The 17,052-nt window shown below is 58.0% G+C and overlaps 1 protein-coding gene across 2 annotated transcripts in view; it reads left to right on the top strand.

Moving 5' to 3' along the window:
• Positions 1–17,052, top strand: part of ADAM33 (ADAM metallopeptidase domain 33) — a 40,630-nt gene that overhangs the window by 15,193 nt on the left and 8,385 nt on the right. For both annotated transcript variants that reach the window (XM_071555273.1, XM_071555272.1), the window contains exons 4-16: positions 939–1,014; positions 1,844–1,920; positions 5,172–5,358; positions 5,719–5,784; positions 5,897–5,968; positions 7,039–7,205; positions 7,320–7,404; positions 8,517–8,659; positions 11,338–11,515; positions 12,770–12,859; positions 14,170–14,365; positions 15,192–15,300; positions 15,955–16,159. In XM_071555273.1, the coding sequence (XP_071411374.1) occupies positions 939–1,014; positions 1,844–1,920; positions 5,172–5,358; positions 5,719–5,784; positions 5,897–5,968; positions 7,039–7,205; positions 7,320–7,404; positions 8,517–8,659; positions 11,338–11,515; positions 12,770–12,859; positions 14,170–14,365; positions 15,192–15,300; positions 15,955–16,159 (1,651 nt within the window). The remainder of the gene's footprint in view (positions 1–938; positions 1,015–1,843; positions 1,921–5,171; positions 5,359–5,718; positions 5,785–5,896; positions 5,969–7,038; positions 7,206–7,319; positions 7,405–8,516; positions 8,660–11,337; positions 11,516–12,769; positions 12,860–14,169; positions 14,366–15,191; positions 15,301–15,954; positions 16,160–17,052) is intronic.

Genomic DNA, 17,052 nt, shown 5'->3' with positions numbered 1-17,052 from the left:
TCCGGCCCCAGCTGGTGCTTTAGTTCCTTCTTCTGCAGAATTACACCCTTGGGATGGGGCCAAACCTCAAAAGCTGAGCCTAAGCTGACAGCGGGAAAAATAATGGCCCTCTTTGTCCTTCCCTGGGTGGCTGAGTCCCCTGCAGGGCTCTGCCATCTCCGTGGTGGCTGCAGCTCACAGAGGCATGCCAACCCCCCTGGCACCTGGGCAAGGTCTCTGAGGAAAACCTCCTCTCCCTCTCCCTCTCCCTCTCCCCCCTTTCCCTCTTCTCCCTCTCCCTCTCCTCCCTTTCCCTCTCTTCCCTCTCCCTCTCCTTCTCCCTCTCCCTCTCCCTCTCCTCTCTTTCCCTCTTCTCCCTCTCCCTCTCCTTCTTCTCTCTTTCCCTCTTCTCCCTCTCCCTCTTCCTCTTCCTCTCCCTCTTCTCCCTCTCCCTCTCCTTCTTCTCTCTTTCCCTCTTCTCCCCCTCCCTCTCCCTCTCCCTCTCCCCCCTTTCCCTCTTCTCCCTCTCCCCCCTTTCCCTCTTCTCCCTCTCCCTCTCCCTCAGGAGGGACCTTCTGGCTCTGCAATCCCTGCCAGGAGGGGGGAGCTGAGGAGGGGGGTCGTGTTCTGCTCCAGGAACAGGGACAGGAGGAGAGGGCACAGTCTTGAGCTGTACCAGGGTGGGTTTAGGTTGAAGTTCTTTACACAGAGAGTGATCAGACATTGGAAGGGGCTGCCCAGGGAGGTGGTGGAGTCCCCATCCCTGGAGGTGTTTAAGAAGAGACTGGACATGGGACTTGGTGCCAGGGTCTGTTAAGCAGGGTGGTGTTGTGTCAAGGATTGGACTTCTTGATCCCAGAGGTCTTTTCTAATCTCTGTGGTTCTGGGAGCTTCGGTGTGTCCCTGTGCTGGCCCAGCTGGAGCAGCTGCAGCTCCTCAGGCCTCTCCTCTCTCCACAGGCTGCTGGCCCCGGGCTACACAGAGACGCACTATGGGGCAGATGGACAGCCCGTGACAGTGACCCCCAACCACACGGTGGGTGCCAGGGCCTGGGCACATGTGTTGGTGGTCCATTTGTGGTTTAAATGAACCCTCCTGGCTGCTTATGGCAGGAGGTCCCAACTCTTTCTGTCGGGTAAAATGAATTGATTTTGTTGGCCAAGGTAGTAAATCATCCTCTGAGTTTGTCCCTCTATTCCTTTCCTCTTGCCTGAGCAAAGTATTTTGCTCCAACAATGCTGGTCCAAAATCCAGAGCAGTCATTTCCCACCCTGTGTTCCTTTCCTGCTTTGAGGAAGCTCTTCCAAGCTCCTCCAGCTCATGGGAAGGAGCTCTGGAGACTAAACAAGACTGATAACAAAAAATCCAATCACTTAAAGCCGTTTAACTCTGGGAACAGGGAATTCCTTGAGCAAAGCCTGGGAGACCCTCCCCCTTGGAGCAACACAAAGGCGAGGCAGGAGGGGGTTTTTTGGATCTCACCAAACAGCTCCCCTCTGTTTTTTGGGATGTTCTGCCCCTCGTGTGCTGGAGCCGAGCACGGGGCGGGGTGTTTTGCCCTGGCAGCATCCCCGGCGCCTGTGGCAGCAGGAATGCGGCTCCTGCATCTCTTGGCCGCGGTTCAGCGCCGTGCCAGATAAACACGGGCGGTCCCGATGTCCCCAAACCGGCTTTTTGTCACCCTCCCAGCGCTCCCGGCTCTGTGTCCTGGGCTGAACTCCGGCTCCCGGCTCTGTCCCTCCCAGTCCTGGGGTGGGAAATGGAAAACGGGATTTTTCGGGATCGGCAGGCGGGGTTTGTCGCTGCGCAGTCCTGGGGGGGGGGGTGAGGTCTCTAATGAGGGTCCCCATCCCCTCTCTTCCAGGAGCACTGTCACTACCACGGCCACGTCCGCGGCCATGGCGGCTCCTGGGTGGTCCTTAGTGCCTGCTCGGGAATGCGGTACGGGAAAGTGCGGGATGGGGGCTGTGGGGCTGGCACAGGGTGGGGTGGGTCTGCTCCTCCCTCTCTGCTGCGGGATGGGGGCTGTGGGGCTGGCACAGGGTGGGGTGGGTCTGCTCCTCCCTCTCTGCTGCGGGATGGGGGCTGTGGGGCTGGCACAGGGTGGGGTGGGTCCCCAGCTCCTCCCTTTCTGCAGTGGGGCTGGCACAGGGTGGGGTGGGTCTGCTCCTCCCTCTCTGCAGTGGGGCTGGCGAGGGTGGGGTGGGTCCCCAGCTCCTCCCTTTCTGCAGTGGGGCTGGCGAGGGTGGGGTGGGTCCCCAGCTCCTCCCTTTCTGCAGTGGGGCTGGCACAGGGTGGGGTGGGTCTGCTCCTCCCTCTCTGCTGTGGGGCTGGCGAGGGTGGGGTGGGTCCCCAGCTCCTCCCTTTCTGCAGTGGGGCTGGCACAGGGTGGGGTGGGTCTGCTCCTCCCTCTCTGCAGTGGGGCTGGCGAGGGTGGGGTGGGTCTGCTCCTCCCTCTCTGCTGTGGGGCTGGCAGAGGGTGGGGTGGATCCACTGCTGCTTCCTCTTTGCTGTGGGGCTGGCAGAGAGTGGGGTGGGTCCCCAGGTCCTCCCTCTCTGTTGTGGGGCTGGAGAGGGTGGGGTGGGTCCCCTGCTCCTGCCTCTCTGCTGTGGGATGGGGGCTGTGGGGCTGGAGAGGGTGAGGTGGGTCCCCTGCTCTGCCCTCTCTGCTGTGGGGTTGGGAGAGGGTGGGGTGAGTCTCCTCTCAGCAGTGGGGGCTGTGGGGCTGGCAGAGGGTGGGGTGGGTCCCCTTCTCCTCCCTCTCAACTGTGGGGCTGGAGAGGGTGGGGTGGGTCCCCTTCTCCTCCCTCTCAACTGTGGGGCTGGAGAGGGTGGGGTGGGTCCCCTTCTCCTCCCTCTCAACTGTGGGGCTGGAGAGGGTGGGGTGGGCCCCCTGCTCCTCCCTCTCAACTGTGGGGCTGGAGAGGGTGGGGTGGGCCCCCTGCTCCTCCCTCTCAGCTCTGAGGCTGGCAGAGGGTGGGGTGGGCCCTCTGCTCCTCCCTCTCAGCTCTGAGGCTGGCAGAGGGTGGGGTGGGCCCCCTGCTCCTCCCTGTCTGCAGTGGGATGGTGGTTATGGGGCTGGCACGGGGTGTGGTGGGTCCCCTTCTCCTCCCTCTCAGCTGTGGGGCTGGCAGAGAGTGGGGTGGGTCCCCTGCTCCTCCCTCTCAGCTGTGGAGCTGGCAAAGGGTGGGGTGGGTCCCCTTCTCCTCTCTCTCTGCTGCGGGATGGGGGCTGTGGGGCTGGCAGGGGATGGGGTGGGTCCCCTGCTCCTCCCTCTCTGCTGTGGGGCTGGCAGAGGGTGGGGTGGGCCCCCTGCTCCTCCCTCTCTGCTGTGGGGCTGGCAGAGGGTGGGGTGGGCCCCCTGCTCCTCCCTCTCTTCTGTGGGGCTGGCAGAGGGTGGGGTGGGCCCCCTGCTCCCTCTCACAGGTATCCCCCTGGGCAGCACCCCCTGCTCCTGCAGCCCAGCTCTGGCTGGCTCTCAGGGTTGAGTTTTCCATCATTCCCATTCTTCTTCCTCCTCCTATCCTTCATCCAACCCCTGGCATGGGCAGGTGAGGGCAGAGGGGCTGTTCTTCTGTCAGCACGAGATTCCTTCAAGGAGATTCATCCCTAGGGGGGGCACGACCTCCAGGCCATGCTGAGCTTTGGCACAGAGGTGTCGATGCTGAGGGTGTTTCTGCTCATGGGGCTGTTTGGACACAGACCCCCATCTCTTGTCCCTGCTCCCACCCTGGGTGGGCACCAAGCCCTGGGTTTAGGGGGCTTCAGGGACTCAGAGGACAGAATCACAGACTCACAGAACATGCTGAGTTAGAAGGAACCCACAAGGACCATCGAGTCCAACAGCCAGGCCTGCACCAGTTCCCAAGAGTCACACCATGTGCCAGGGTATTGTCCAAACACTTCTTGAACTCAGGCTTGGTGTGACCGTTTCTAGGGGGAGCCTATTTCGACATCCAATCACCCCCTGGGTGAAGAACCTCTTTCTATTATCCAACCTAAACCTTCCCTGACACAACTCCAGCCATTCCCTGGGTGCTGTCCCTGCCCTGTCACAGCTCCAGCCCTTCCCTGGGTGCTGTCCCTCCCCTGGCACAGCTCCAGCCATTCCCTGGGTGCTGTCCCTGCTCTGGCACAGCTCCAGCCATTCCCTGGGTGCTGTCCCTGCCCTGTCACAGCTCCAGCCCTTCCCTGGGTGCTGTCCCTCCCCTGGCACAGCTCCAGCCATTCCCTGGGTGCTGTCCCTGCTCTGGCACAGCTCCAGCCATTCCCTGGGTGCTGTCCCTCCCCTGGCACAGCTCCAGCCCTTCCCTGGGTGCTGTCCCTCCCCTGGCACAGCTCCAGCCCTTCCCTGGTTGCTGTCCCTGTTCCCATAGGGCAGAGATCAGTTCCTGCCCCTCCTCTGCCCCTCCCCAGGAAGTTGAACCTGCAGTGAGGTCTCCCCTCAGTCTCCTCTTCTCCAGCTGGAGAAGGGCCCTCAGCCACTCACACACACACAAAGCATTACACACAGAATCAGCTGGGTTGGAAGAGACCTCTGAGATCATCAAGTCCATCCCTTGACCCAACCCCACGGTGACCACCACCCCATGGCACTGAGTGCCACATCCAGTGTCACCTTAAACACCTCCAGGGATGGAATCACAGAACCAGAGAATGGATTGGGTTGGAAGAGACCTCTGAGATCATCAAGTCCATCCCTTGACCCAACCCCACGGTGACCACAACCCCATGGCACTGAGTGCCACATCCAGTGTCACCTTAAACACCTCCAGGGATGGAGAATCCACCCCCTCTCTGGGCAGCCCATTCCAATGCCAATTCTCTGCAAAGAATTTCCAATTCTCTGCAAAGAATTTCTTTCTGATGTCCAACCCAAATGTCACTTGGCAGAGCTTAAGCCTGTGCCCTCTTGCTGGGAGAAGAAACCAAAACCCACCTGGCTACAACCCCCTGTCAGGGAATTGTAGAGAGTGATGAGGTCCCCCCTGAGCCTCCTCTTCTCCAGGCTAAACACCCCCAGCTCCCTCAGCCTCTCCTAACAGGACTTGTGCTCCAGGCCCTTCTCCAGCCTTGTTGCTCTTCCCTGGACCTGCTCCAGCCCCTCAAGATCTTCCCTGCACTGAGGGCCCCAGAACTGAACCCCAGTGGGAGCACCACAGGAGCCATCAGGGGCTGTTCTCCTCTTCCAGGGGTCTGATAGTGCTGAGCAGCAACACCAGCTACTACCTGAGCCCCCTGGGGACCCCCGAGCCAGGTCACCACGTCCTCCACCGAGCAGAGCACCTGCCCCTGCGAGGTGGGACCTGTGGCCACGGAGATGATTTGGGCAGCACCGTGGCTGACATTGCCCAGCTCTTCCAGCCAGGGCACCGACGGGTAAATCCATCCTGGGGGCCTTTGGGCAGAGGGCTGGAACTGGGGCTGTCTGCACCTCCCTAATTGCTTGTGCCCATCCCCCTGGCATCTGGGTAGGGTTGTGCAGGCTGATGGGGCATAAAGGGGCTGTGTGGGTGGTTTGCCTGGTCAGATTTTGGGCAGGAGACCCCAAAGAGAGCATGTGTGGGTTGGGTACCGGTGCTGCATCCTATGGTTTGGGACATGAGGTCATTTGGAGCCACCCAAATGTTCCTCCTTGCCTTGTGCTCCCTTGGTTGTCCCTCCTGAGCAGCTCTGAGGTGTCTGGGAGGGTGGACTGCCCCCTCCTTTGCTCCTCTGAGCCGTGTTTCTGTCCTGCAGGCGAGGAGAGATGCCTGGAGGACCATGAAGTACATGGAGCTCTTCATCGTTGCTGATCACACACTGGTGAGTGCTGTGGGGGGCAGAAACCTGGTCCCTGCTGAAAACCCAGGTCTCCTCTTTGTCTCCATCCCTGATTTTCCTCTGGTGACCCTTCTCCATCCCCATCTCTCTGCAGTACAGGAACCAGAACCTCAACCTGGGCCAGACCAAGCAGCGCATCGTGGAGATCGCGAACTACGTGGACAAGGTGAGGGACCTGCGGGGCCCTTCTGGCCACCTCTGTCATTCCCAGTGCCTGTGAGAGCACCTGAGCTTGCTGCCAGCCTGGTGGTGGCCCTCAGGGGCTGTCTCCGTGTCACTAGGGCAAAGAATCACAGAATTATGGAATCATTTGGGCTGGGAAAGACCTCCAGGTCCATCCAGCCCAACCATCCCCCAGCACTGCCAAGGCCACCACTGACCATGTCCCCAAGTGCCACATCCACAGGGCTTTGAAATCCCTCCAGGGATGGAGACTCCACCACTTGGCAGCTGTGCCAGGGCTTGACCACCCATCAATGAATTCAGGAATTGAGATGAATGTGGTGGAAATCGCTTTTGCCACCCACTGGCTGAGCTGCAGAAGCAAAGTCTGTGTGGGGTCCTGTCCTGCCCTGGGATGGGAGCAGTGCCAGCATCCTTGGCACAAGGAGGAACACACTAAGTTGTTGTCAGCCCATGGATGGCATCATGCCACCCTAACTGGCTCCTGTGCCCACACCTGTGCCTGTAGAGCCCGTGCTTGCAGATGGATTTGGGAGAAGCATGTCTTGGAGTCACTGAGCTGTAGGGACACATGGAGACAGGGATGGAGGATGCCCAGTGAATTCCAGTGTCCATCCCATCCATCCACCCATCCATCCATCCACCCATCCATCCACCCATCCATCCATCCATCCATCCATCCATCCATCCATCCATCCATCCATCCATCCATCCGTTCATCCATCCCATCAATCCATCCATCCGTCCATCCACCCATCCACCCATCCACCCATCCATCCATCCATCCATCCATCCATCCATCCATCCATCCATCCATCCATCCATCCATCCATCCATCCGTCCGTCCGTCCCTTCCATCCATCCATCCATCACTCCATCCATCCATCCATCCATCCATCCATCCATCCATCCGTTCATCCATCCCATCAATCCATCCATCCATCCATCCGTCCCTTCCATCCGTCCATCCATCCGTCCATCCATCCATCCATCCATCCATCCATCCATCCATCCATCCGTCCCTCCCTCCCTCCCTCCCTCCCTTCCCTGCAGTTTTACAGGCTGCTCAACATCAAGGTGGCCCTGATTGGGCTGGAGGTGTGGACGGAGCGGGACCACTGCGCTGTCACCAGCGACGCCAACGCCACTCTCTGGGCCTTCCTGCAGTGGAAGAAGGCGCTGAGGTCCCGCAAGAGGCACGACAATGCCCAGCTGCTGACGTGAGCACCCCCCTGGACCCTGGGGACAGCAGGGCAGGGGGGGCCCAGCTCACCCTGGGGCCTCCAAACCACCCTGGGGGGCTGAACTTCTGCTCTGTTCTCCTTTCTGGGCAGAGGGAAGACGTTCGGGGGAACGACCATCGGCATGGCCCCGCTGGAGGGGATGTGCAGCATGGACAACTCTGGAGGTGTCAGTGTGGTAAGGAGGAGATGAAGGGTCCCCACGGCTTCTCCCAGGTGGAGGAGACCCCACTGTCACCCCATCTTGGAGGAGTTCTCCATGGATTTGGAGGACCAGCCCCCTGGTGTTGGCCCTGCAGTGCAGCCTGGGAGTGAGCAATGATGTTGGTGGCTCCTTTCCCCTCTCAGATGTTGGTGGCTCTTTTCCCCTCTCAGATGTTGGTGGCTCTTTGCCCCTCTCAGATGTTGGTGGCTCTTTGCCCCTCTCAGATGTTCGTGGCTCCTTTCCTCTCTCAGATGTTGGTGGTTCCTTACCCCTCTCAGATGTTGGTGGTTCCTTTCCCCTCTCAGATGTTGGTGGCTCCTTACCCCTCTCAGATGTTGGTGGCTCCTTACCCCTCTCAGATGTTGGTGGTTCCTTACCCCTCTCAGATGTTGGTGGCTCTTTGCCCCTCTCAGATGTTGGTGGCTCCTTACCCCTCTCAGATGTTGGTGGCTCCTTACCCCTCTCAGATGTTGGTGGCTCCTTACCCCTCTCAGATGTTGGTGGCTCTTTGCCCCTCTCAGATGTTGGTGGCTCTTTGCTCCTCTCAGATGTTGGTGGTTCCTTTCTCCTCTCAGATGTTGGGCAGGTACTAAGCAGGGTGAGAAGGGGCTGGTTTAAAGCTCTCCCACCCCATGTGCACCCCCAGATTCCAACAGTGTTGGGATCTCCTGTGGTGCTCCTGCCCCTCATATTGAAGAGCCCCTGCTTGTGCTCTCTGGCTTTGTGGGGTCATCTCTGCCCAGATGACTCTTACCCTGCTCCTGGTGGTGGCCCGGGTGATGATGGTGATGGTCACAGTGGCCCTGGCATCCTGTGATCCCTGGGCAGAGTGGTGGGGGGCACCCAACTTTCTGGTTTTTGGGGTGCACCTTCGAAAGCCCCACCTGGCTCCAGCCAAAGATCTTCCCAACAGTCCCACACACTGAACCTTCTCCCAACCCTCTCAGTGCTCATCCCACGACCTCCAGTTGCAATCCCAGGGATGTTGTGGTCCCTCCACCACCCCAGCCCCATTCCCTGCTGCGGGATCACCCCTGTCCACCCCTGCTGGCTGTTGTGCTGACTCGTGTCCCCTCCCCGGGCAGGACCACGCGGAGCAACCCATTGGAGCCGCCGCCACCATGGCCCACGAGATCGGCCACAACTTCGGGATGGTCCACGACACCAAGGGCTGCTGCGTGGAGGCCACCCCAGAGCAAGGGGGCTGTGTCATGGCAGCAGCCACGGGGTGAGTGCTGGTGGGGATGGGGGTGAGCCCAAAGCCCCCCAGCAGGGTGTGGGTGCTGTTTGCAGCAGGGTGGGGTGGGCAGAGGGGAGGGAATCTCGACATCTCCGCTCTGGAGCCAGGCTGGGAGAGCTGGGGGGGTCACCTGGAGAAAAGAAGGCTCCAGGGACACCTGAGAGCCCCTGGCAGGGCCTGAAGGGGCTCCAGGAGAGCTGGAGAGGGACTGGGGACAAGGCCTGGAGGGACAGGACACAGGGAATGGCTTCCCACTGCCAGAGGACAGGGATGGGTGGCAGGACATGGGCTGAAGCTGCACCAGGGGAGGTGCAGGTTGGACATGAGGAAGAATTTCCTCACAGAAAGGGGGTTTGGGCATTGGAAGGGGCTGCCCAGAGAGGTGGTGGAGTCCCATCCCTGGAGGTGCCCAAAGGCAGGACTGGCCGTGGCACTCAGTGCTCTGGGCTGGGGGACAAGGTGGGCATCGGGCACAGGGTGGGCTCCATGGGCTGGCAGGGCTTTGCCAAGATGGGCATCGGGCACAGGGTGGGCTCCAGGGGCTGGGAGGCCTTTTCCAAGATGGGCATCAGGCACCGGGTGGGCTCCGTGGGCTGGGAGGGCTTTTCCAACCCCAATGATCCTGTGAGATGGAATATTAAAGAGAAATCCTTGTCTGGGAGGGTGGGCAGGCCCTGGCACAGGTTGGGCAGAGAAGCTGTGGCTGCCCCTGGATCCCTGGGAGTGTCCAAGGCCAGGTTGGACAGGGCTTGGAGCACCCTGGGCTGGTGGGAGGTGTCCCTGCCCATGGCAGGGGTGGCAATGGATAGACTTTAACGCCCTTCCCACCCAACCCACTCTGTGACTCCGTTCTCTGATTTCCTGGAGAGAGCCCAGCCCAGTCCCAGCTGTGAGCAGAGCTGGTGGTCTCTGAGGGGCAGCAGAGGGGTAGCAACCCCACCCCAAAATTGCTAAGGATGGAAGCAAAGGGATGTTTTCTGGCACAAACATCCCAGGAATCCGAGGCCTTTTCCTGTTCTGTCCCACACCTCAGCACGGTGGACCAAGGGGTCATTCCAGTGGGGAATTGTGGCATGGTGGGGCTGGGGTGGGATGAACTCCCATCCCTCACCCCAACGCTACAAAACCTGCCTGCAGGATGTCCAGCATGTCAGGGATCAGTTTTCCTGCTCTTTGGGATCCACCCAGGGTTTGTTTTCCTTTGCTTTTACCCTTTAACTCAGCCCAAAGCTGTAACAAACCCATCTGGTTGGTGCCACTTTCCATTCCAAAGTCCTTTTGGGTTTTCCATCTCCTGACAATATCATCATCCCAGATATCCCTACACTGTGGAAAAGCAGTTTTATTCCTTGTTATTTCAACTCCCACCTGCTCTTCCAGTTAATAAAGGCCAGTGAAACTCCCCAGTGTTGTTCTAGGCTGTCCCTTGTGGCTCTCAGGCCTGTCAGATCCCGGCAGTGATCCCATGGGATTTATCCTCTGCCTATGTGGATTGTGGTGGGGAAAAGGATATTTTTGGCTGTCTCCAACCTGTCCCTATTTGCACCTTTGTTGGGTATATTGATATTTTTGGCTGTCTCCAACCTGTCCCTATTTGGACCTTTGTTGGGTATATTGATTTCCTCACCCCAAAGGACTTTCAGGGACTTCAGAACTTTCCCTGCGGCTCAGATTTCCTTCAGAATTCAAACCCACTTCTCCAAAACACCCTCTGTGTCATCTCCAAAACAAGGTGCCCTGACAGGATGTGAAACTTCTCTTTCAGGATTAGGATGGGAAATGAAACCATTAGTAAGAAGGAAGAAATGATTCTTCATTATCTCAGCAAAAACCCCCCAAACTTTGCAAAGTGCCAGCAGGACCCAGCTCAGAGCTCCTGCAGAACATCAGTGGCTCTGCAGCTCCCTGGGGGAAAATCTCCTTGGGCTGTTGGAGAAATGACCTTTTGTGTTGCACATTTGCTGTTCTCTGGTTTGTTGTTTTGGTTTTTTTTTTGGTGCTTCTCTTCCATCCTTCTCTAATTTTAAAATTATTTTGGTCCATCTCAACCCCGGAGGTGTTTAAACACCCCAGAGGTGTTTTCCATCAGATATAACACCTTTTTAACTGACTTCCTGAGCTGATGTGGGGACCTGCCTTGTGGTTGGCTGGGGGAGGTCTGTGGTGTGCCAGCTGTGAGGCACAGAGGTGGCACCTGCACCAGCATAGACCTTGCAGAGTGTGCAGGGCTTGGTGCTCATGGGCTTTGATGTCCACACCATGAGGATCTCCAGTCTCCAAGAGGTTTCATGCTGGGGAGTTGATGCTCCAGGGGTGGTGGGCAGCAGCTCTGCCTGTCCCATCTCATCCCATTCCCAAGGATTTTGGGTCCAGGGAGTGTCCCCTAGTTGTTAGCCTGGTGCCACTTGAGGTGGGAGGTGTTCATGGACTCAGCAAACAATGGTGGCTCCTGCTCTTTGGAAGGGTTTGTGCCAGTTTGTCCACCTTCTTAATTCCCAGCTCTGACCGGTTTTCCACCTTCTCCTGCTCCTGATCCCCCCGTTTCCCACCCCTCTTGGAAGGCTTTGTGCTATTTGTGCTGAATTCCTCGTTCTGACTGTCGTTTTCCACCTTCTCCTGCTCCTGCTCCCCCTTTTCCCAACCCTCCCGCTCTGCCCTCTGCACAGACACCCCTTCCCTCGCGTGTTCAGCTCCTGCAGCAAGAGGCAGCTGGAAAGCTACTTCCAGAAAGGAGGTGGGATGTGCCTCTTCAACCTGCCGGACACCAAGGACCTGGTGGTGGGACGCAAATGTGGCAACGGCTTTCGGGAGGAAGGAGAGGACTGTGACTGTGGGGAGGTGGAGGTGAGAGCTGGGGTTCCATCACTTCCCTGCAGAGGAGACCACATGGAGAGGGGCTGTCCCCAAGGGTTCCTGATCACCACAGGGATTCCATCCCAAGGGCTTTTCCCAGTTCCACCTTCCTAAATCCAATGTAGTCCTGGCTTTCTTCTTGACTTCAAAGAATCACAGAATGGATTGGGTTGGAAAAGACCTCTGAGATCATCAAGTCCAACCCTTGGGCCAACTCCAGTCCCTTTACCAGATCATGGCACTCAGTGCCACGGCCAATCTCAGTTTCAAAACCTCCAGGGATGGGGAATCCACCCCCTCTCTGGGCAGCCCATTCCAATGCCTGAGCACTCTCTCTGCAAAGAAGTTTTTGCTGCTCTCCAACTTCAATTTCCCCTGGCAGAGCTTAAGCCCATCGTGCCCCCTTGTCCTATTGCTGAGTGCCTGGGAGAAGAGACCAACCCCCACCTGGCCACAACTTCCCTTCAGGCACTTCCAGACAGTGCTGAGGTCACCTCTGAGCCTCCTCTTCTCCAGGCTGAACACCCCAAGCTCCCTCAGCCTCTCCCCACAGCACTTGTGCTCCACGCCCTTCTCCAGCCTTGTTGCTCTTCTCTTCTCTTCTCAGTTGGGTTGGAAGAAACCTCTGAGATCATCAAGTCCAACCCTTGATCCAACCCCACTGGGATCACTCTGGCACTCTGTGCCCTGGGCTGGTGATCCCAGTGGGGTTGGATCAAGACATGGTGGATTCTCTGTCCCTGGAGGTGTTTCAGAGGACACTCAGTGCCACATCCAGTCCCTTCTCCAGCCTCGTTGCTCTTCTCTGGCCCCGCTCCAGCCCCTCAATCTCTTTCCTCAACTGAGGGGCCCAGAACTGAACACAACACTCAAGGTGTGGCCTCCCCAAGGCAGAGTCCAGGGGAAGGGTCACTGCCCTGGGCCTGCTGGCCACGCTAGTTTGGATCCAGGCCAGGATCCCCTTGGCCTTCTTGGCCACCTGGCCACACTGGTGGCTCCTGTTGAGCTTCCTGTCCCTCAGTCCCCCCAGGTCCCTCTGCCTGGCTGCTCTCCAGCCACTCTGTGCCCAGCCTGGAGCACTTGAGCACTCACTTCTTCCTCATCCCCTCCATGCCTCAGTTTCCCTGTTGGCAAAATGAGAAGAGCAATGATGTGAGGGGTGGGAAAGGGGGCTGTGGAAAGGGATAAGGAAGGGATGGAATACTGACCATGGTGTTGTCCTCTTCTCCCTCTCCTCCCATGCAGGAGTGCACCAACCCGTGCTGCAACGCTCACAACTGCACACTGAAGGAGGGGGCCCAGTGTGCCCACGGGGATTGCTGCCAGAACTGCAAGGTAAGACCCCCATGTGCCCCCCACGGTGCCCCCATTGTGTCCATGGGATGAGCATGGAGATACAAGCCCACCATTCCCTTGGGAATCCTGTGCTGCACATCCATAAGGTCACACTCTCCTGTGTGGAATGTGTAAACTTGTGTCTGCAGGAGAATCGTGGAATGGTTTGGGTTGGAAAGGACATTAAAGGGACATTAAAACCATTCAGTCCTACCCCCTGCCATGGGCAGGGACACCTTCCATAGACCAGGGTGATCCAAGCCTGCTCTTTGACACTCCCAGGGATGGTGCAGCCACAGCTTCTCTGCCCAACCTGTGCCAGGGCCTGCCCACCCTCCCAGCCAGCAATTCCTTCTCAGTATCCCACCCATCCCTGCCCTCTGGCAGTGGGAAGCCATTCCCTGTGTCCTGTCAGTCCAGGCTCTTGCTAAAACTCCCTCTCCAGGAGAATCCCCTCTGGCTGTCTCATGGCTCTGGTCCAGCCCAGGAACAGATCTCCATACCAGCACATCCCCAAATCCTCCCATGAATCACAGAATGGATTGGGTTGGAAAAGACCTCCCAGATCATCAACTCCAGCCCTTGGTCCAACTCCAGTCCCTTTACCAGATCATGGCACTCAGTGCCACGGCCAAGCTCAGCTGAAAAACCTGCAGGGATGGGGAATCCACCCCCTCTCTGGGCAGCCCATTCCAATGCCTGAGCACTCTCTCTGCAAAGAAGTTTTTGCTGCTCTCCAACTTCAATTTCCCCTGGCAGAGCTTGAGCCCATCGTGCCCCCTTGTCCTATTGCTGAGTGCCTGGGAGAAGAGACCAACCCCCACCTGGCCACAACTTCCCTTCAGGCACTTCCAGACAGTGCTGAGGTCACCTCTGAGCCTCCTCTTCTCCAGGCTGAACACCCCCAGCTCCCTCAGCCTCTCCCCACAGCACTTGTGCTCCAGTCCCTTCTCCAGCCTCGTTGCTCTTCTCTTCTCACTTGGGTTGGAAGAGACCTCTGAGCTCATCAAGTCCAACCCTTGATCCAACCCCACTGGGATCACTCTGGCACTCTGTGTCCTGGGCTGGTGATCCCAGTGGGGTTGGATCAAGACATGGTGGATTCTCTGTCCCTGGAGGTGTTTCAGAGGACACTCAGTGCCACATCCAGTCCCTTCTCCAGCCTCGTTGCTCTTCTCTGGCCCCGCTCCAGCCCCTCAAGATCTTTCCTGAATGGGGGACATCCCAGATGTTTTACAGCCCCCAAGCTGTCCCAGGAGGGCAGCAGCGATGCCACCTGGTCCTGATGTGTCCCTCTCCTCCCGTGGCAGCTGAAGGTGGCTGGGACGGTGTGCCGGGAAGCGGCGGGATCGTGTGACCTCCCGGAATTCTGCACCGGAGCCTCTCCCTACTGCCCAGCCAACGTGTACCTGCTGGATGGCTCCTCCTGTGCCCACGGGGAGGCCTATTGCAACAATGGCATGTGCATGACCCACCACCAGCAGTGTGTCCAGCTCTGGGGACCAGGTGAGTGCCACCAGCCTGACCCTGCCACCTTCCCACCCCTCTCCAGTGTGGGAGCCACGCTGGGGCTGCACGTGGAGTCCTCATGGGCTGGAGGGTATTGGGGTATTGGCACAGGTTGGGCAGAGAAGCTGTGGCTGCCCCAGGCCTGGGAGTGTCCAAGGCCAGGTTGGACAGGGCTTGGAGCAGCCTGGGCTGGTGGGAGGTGTCCCTGCCCATGGCAGGGGGTGGCACTGGGTGGGCTTTAAGGTCCCTCTCAACCTAAACCATTGCATGATTCTGTGTAGGTGAGAGAACAAGGAGTGTCTGGATTTTAGTTGAAGGTGGAGGAGGGACTCTGCATCAGGAACTACAGTGACAGGACACAGGGAATGGCTTCCCACTGCCAGAGGGCAGGGATGGATGGGATATTGGGAAGGAATTGGTGGCTGGGAGGGTGGGCAGGCCCTGGCACAGGTTGGGCAGAGAAGCTGTGGCTGCTCCATCCCTGGGAGTGTCCAAGGCCAGGTTGGACAGGGCTTGAAGCAGCCTGGGCTGGTGGGAGGTGTCCCTGCCCATAGCAGGGGGTGGCACTGGATGGGCTTTAAAGCTCCTTCCAAACCAAACCAGTCTGTACTTCTGTGACCAAAATCCTCCACAAGACCCTGGAGAAAAGGGAATTTCTTCCCTCTTCTGCTGCCCTTGGTCCAGCACCCACAGGAGCAGCTCTTGAGGAATCTTTTCCACGGCGTTTCCCCTATGACCACCCAGCTGCTGCTCCCAGTTTGGGTGTTTCTGCCCAGTGCCCGCTTTCCCCACCCCACATGGGACCTTTTCTCCCCCCCTGCAGGTGCCTGGCCAGCTCCAGATGCCTGTTTCCAGGATGTCAACATGGCTGGGAACACCTACGGCAACTGCGGCAAGGACAGCCATGGGCGCTACGTCAAGTGTGACAAGAGGTGGGGACAGCCCTGGCACCCCTGGGTGTCCCATCTCCCCCTCCTGCACCCCCAGCCCCCCATGCCCACCCCTGGGAGGGGACTGGGAGGGTCCTACCCCGACCTCTGGGTATGATCCCTGAGTTCAGGTCCATTTTGGGACCTAAGGAAGCCACCAGGTCCTTCCTGGGCTGTTTCCATCAGTGCTGGGAGGTTGGACTTGATGACCTTGAGGTCCTTTCCAACCTGAATGCTTCTGTTGTCCCATCATGCAGCACCTCCCAGCTCAGCCTGATGGGAAGTTCAAGGGCAGCATCAGTGGAGGATGCTCTTTAGGGAGCCCCTCCAGTATTCCCAGTTTGTAGGATTGTTGGATATCCTGAGTTGAGAGGGACCCACCAGGACCATCGAGTCCAATCTTGGCCCTACCCAGGACACCCCAAGAATCCCACCACGTGCCTCAGGGTGTTATTCCTGGGATATTAGAGACCCCCCACTGTTCCCTCTGAGCTGTCCATGATTTATCCAAGTTCTTCCCAAGTCTTCCCATCCCAACCCAACGTGGCCACGAATTCCGAGGGAGACGATCCAGCGGGTGTGGGATGGTGGGCAGGGGTTGATGGAGGGGTTGATCCTCCCACCTGCCACCCTCACCTGGGCTGTCCCTGCTCCCAGGGATGCCATGTGTGGCAAGATCCAGTGCCAGAGCTCAGCCAAGAAGCCCCAGGGCACCAACACGGTGTCCATCGACACCACCATCCGCTTCAACGGGCGCGAGGTGAAGTGCAGGGGCACCTACATGTACACGGCCAGGGACGACGAGGAGGACCTGTCTGACCCAGGGCTGGTGATGACGGGCACCAAATGTGGAGATGGCATGGTGAGTGCCTCTCCCTGGGGCTGGGCACCATCTCCTTGGCTCTCATCCAGCTCCAGTGTAGACATTGGGCTCTTTGCCAACGGGAGGTGGGATGTGGTTTTGTCCCCGTGTGCTCTGGTGACATCTCAGCTGGGGCATTTCCGGATGTTTCCAAGACACCAAATTCTCAACTGGGGCATTTTTAGATGTTTGCAGGCCACCAAATTTTCACCAGGGACATTTCTAGATGTTCCCAGATGTTTGCAGGCCACCAAAATCACATCTAGGTCATTTCCAGATGTCACCAGATGTTTTCAGGACACCAAGTTCTTCTAATCTGGGGCATTTCCAGATATCACCAGATGTTTACAGGTCACCAAATTCTCATCAGGGGCATTTCCAGATGTCACCAGAGGTTTGCAGGCCACCAAATTCTTCTCATCTGGGGCATTTCCAGATGTCACCAGATGTTTACAGGCCACCAAATTCTTGTCATCTGGAGCATTTCTAGATGTCACCAGATGTTTCCAGGCCACCAAATTCTCATCAGGGGCATTTCCAGATGTCACCAGATGTTTGCAGGCCACAAAATTCTCATCTGGGGCATTTCCAGACTTCACCAGAGGTTTGCAGGCCACCAAATTCTTCTCATCTGGGGCATTTCCAGATGTCACCAGATGTTTACAGGCCACCAAATTCTTGTCATCTGGAGCATTTCTAGATGTCACCAGAGGTTTCCAGGCCACCAAATTCACATCTGGGCCATTTCCAGATGTCAACAGTTATTTACAGCCCACCAAATTCACATCTGTGTCATTTCTAGATGTCACCAGATGTTTGCAGGCCACCAAATTCTTCTCATCTGGGGCATTTCCAGATGTCACCAGATGTTTACAGGCCACCAAATTCTCACC

Source organism: Pithys albifrons, chromosome 5 (assembly GCF_047495875.1).
Source record: "Pithys albifrons albifrons isolate INPA30051 chromosome 5, PitAlb_v1, whole genome shotgun sequence".
Lineage (NCBI taxonomy): Eukaryota > Metazoa > Chordata > Aves > Passeriformes > Thamnophilidae > Pithys > Pithys albifrons.
The sequence above is the reverse complement of the archived record's forward strand: the minus strand, read 5'-3'. Positions and strand labels throughout refer to the sequence as shown.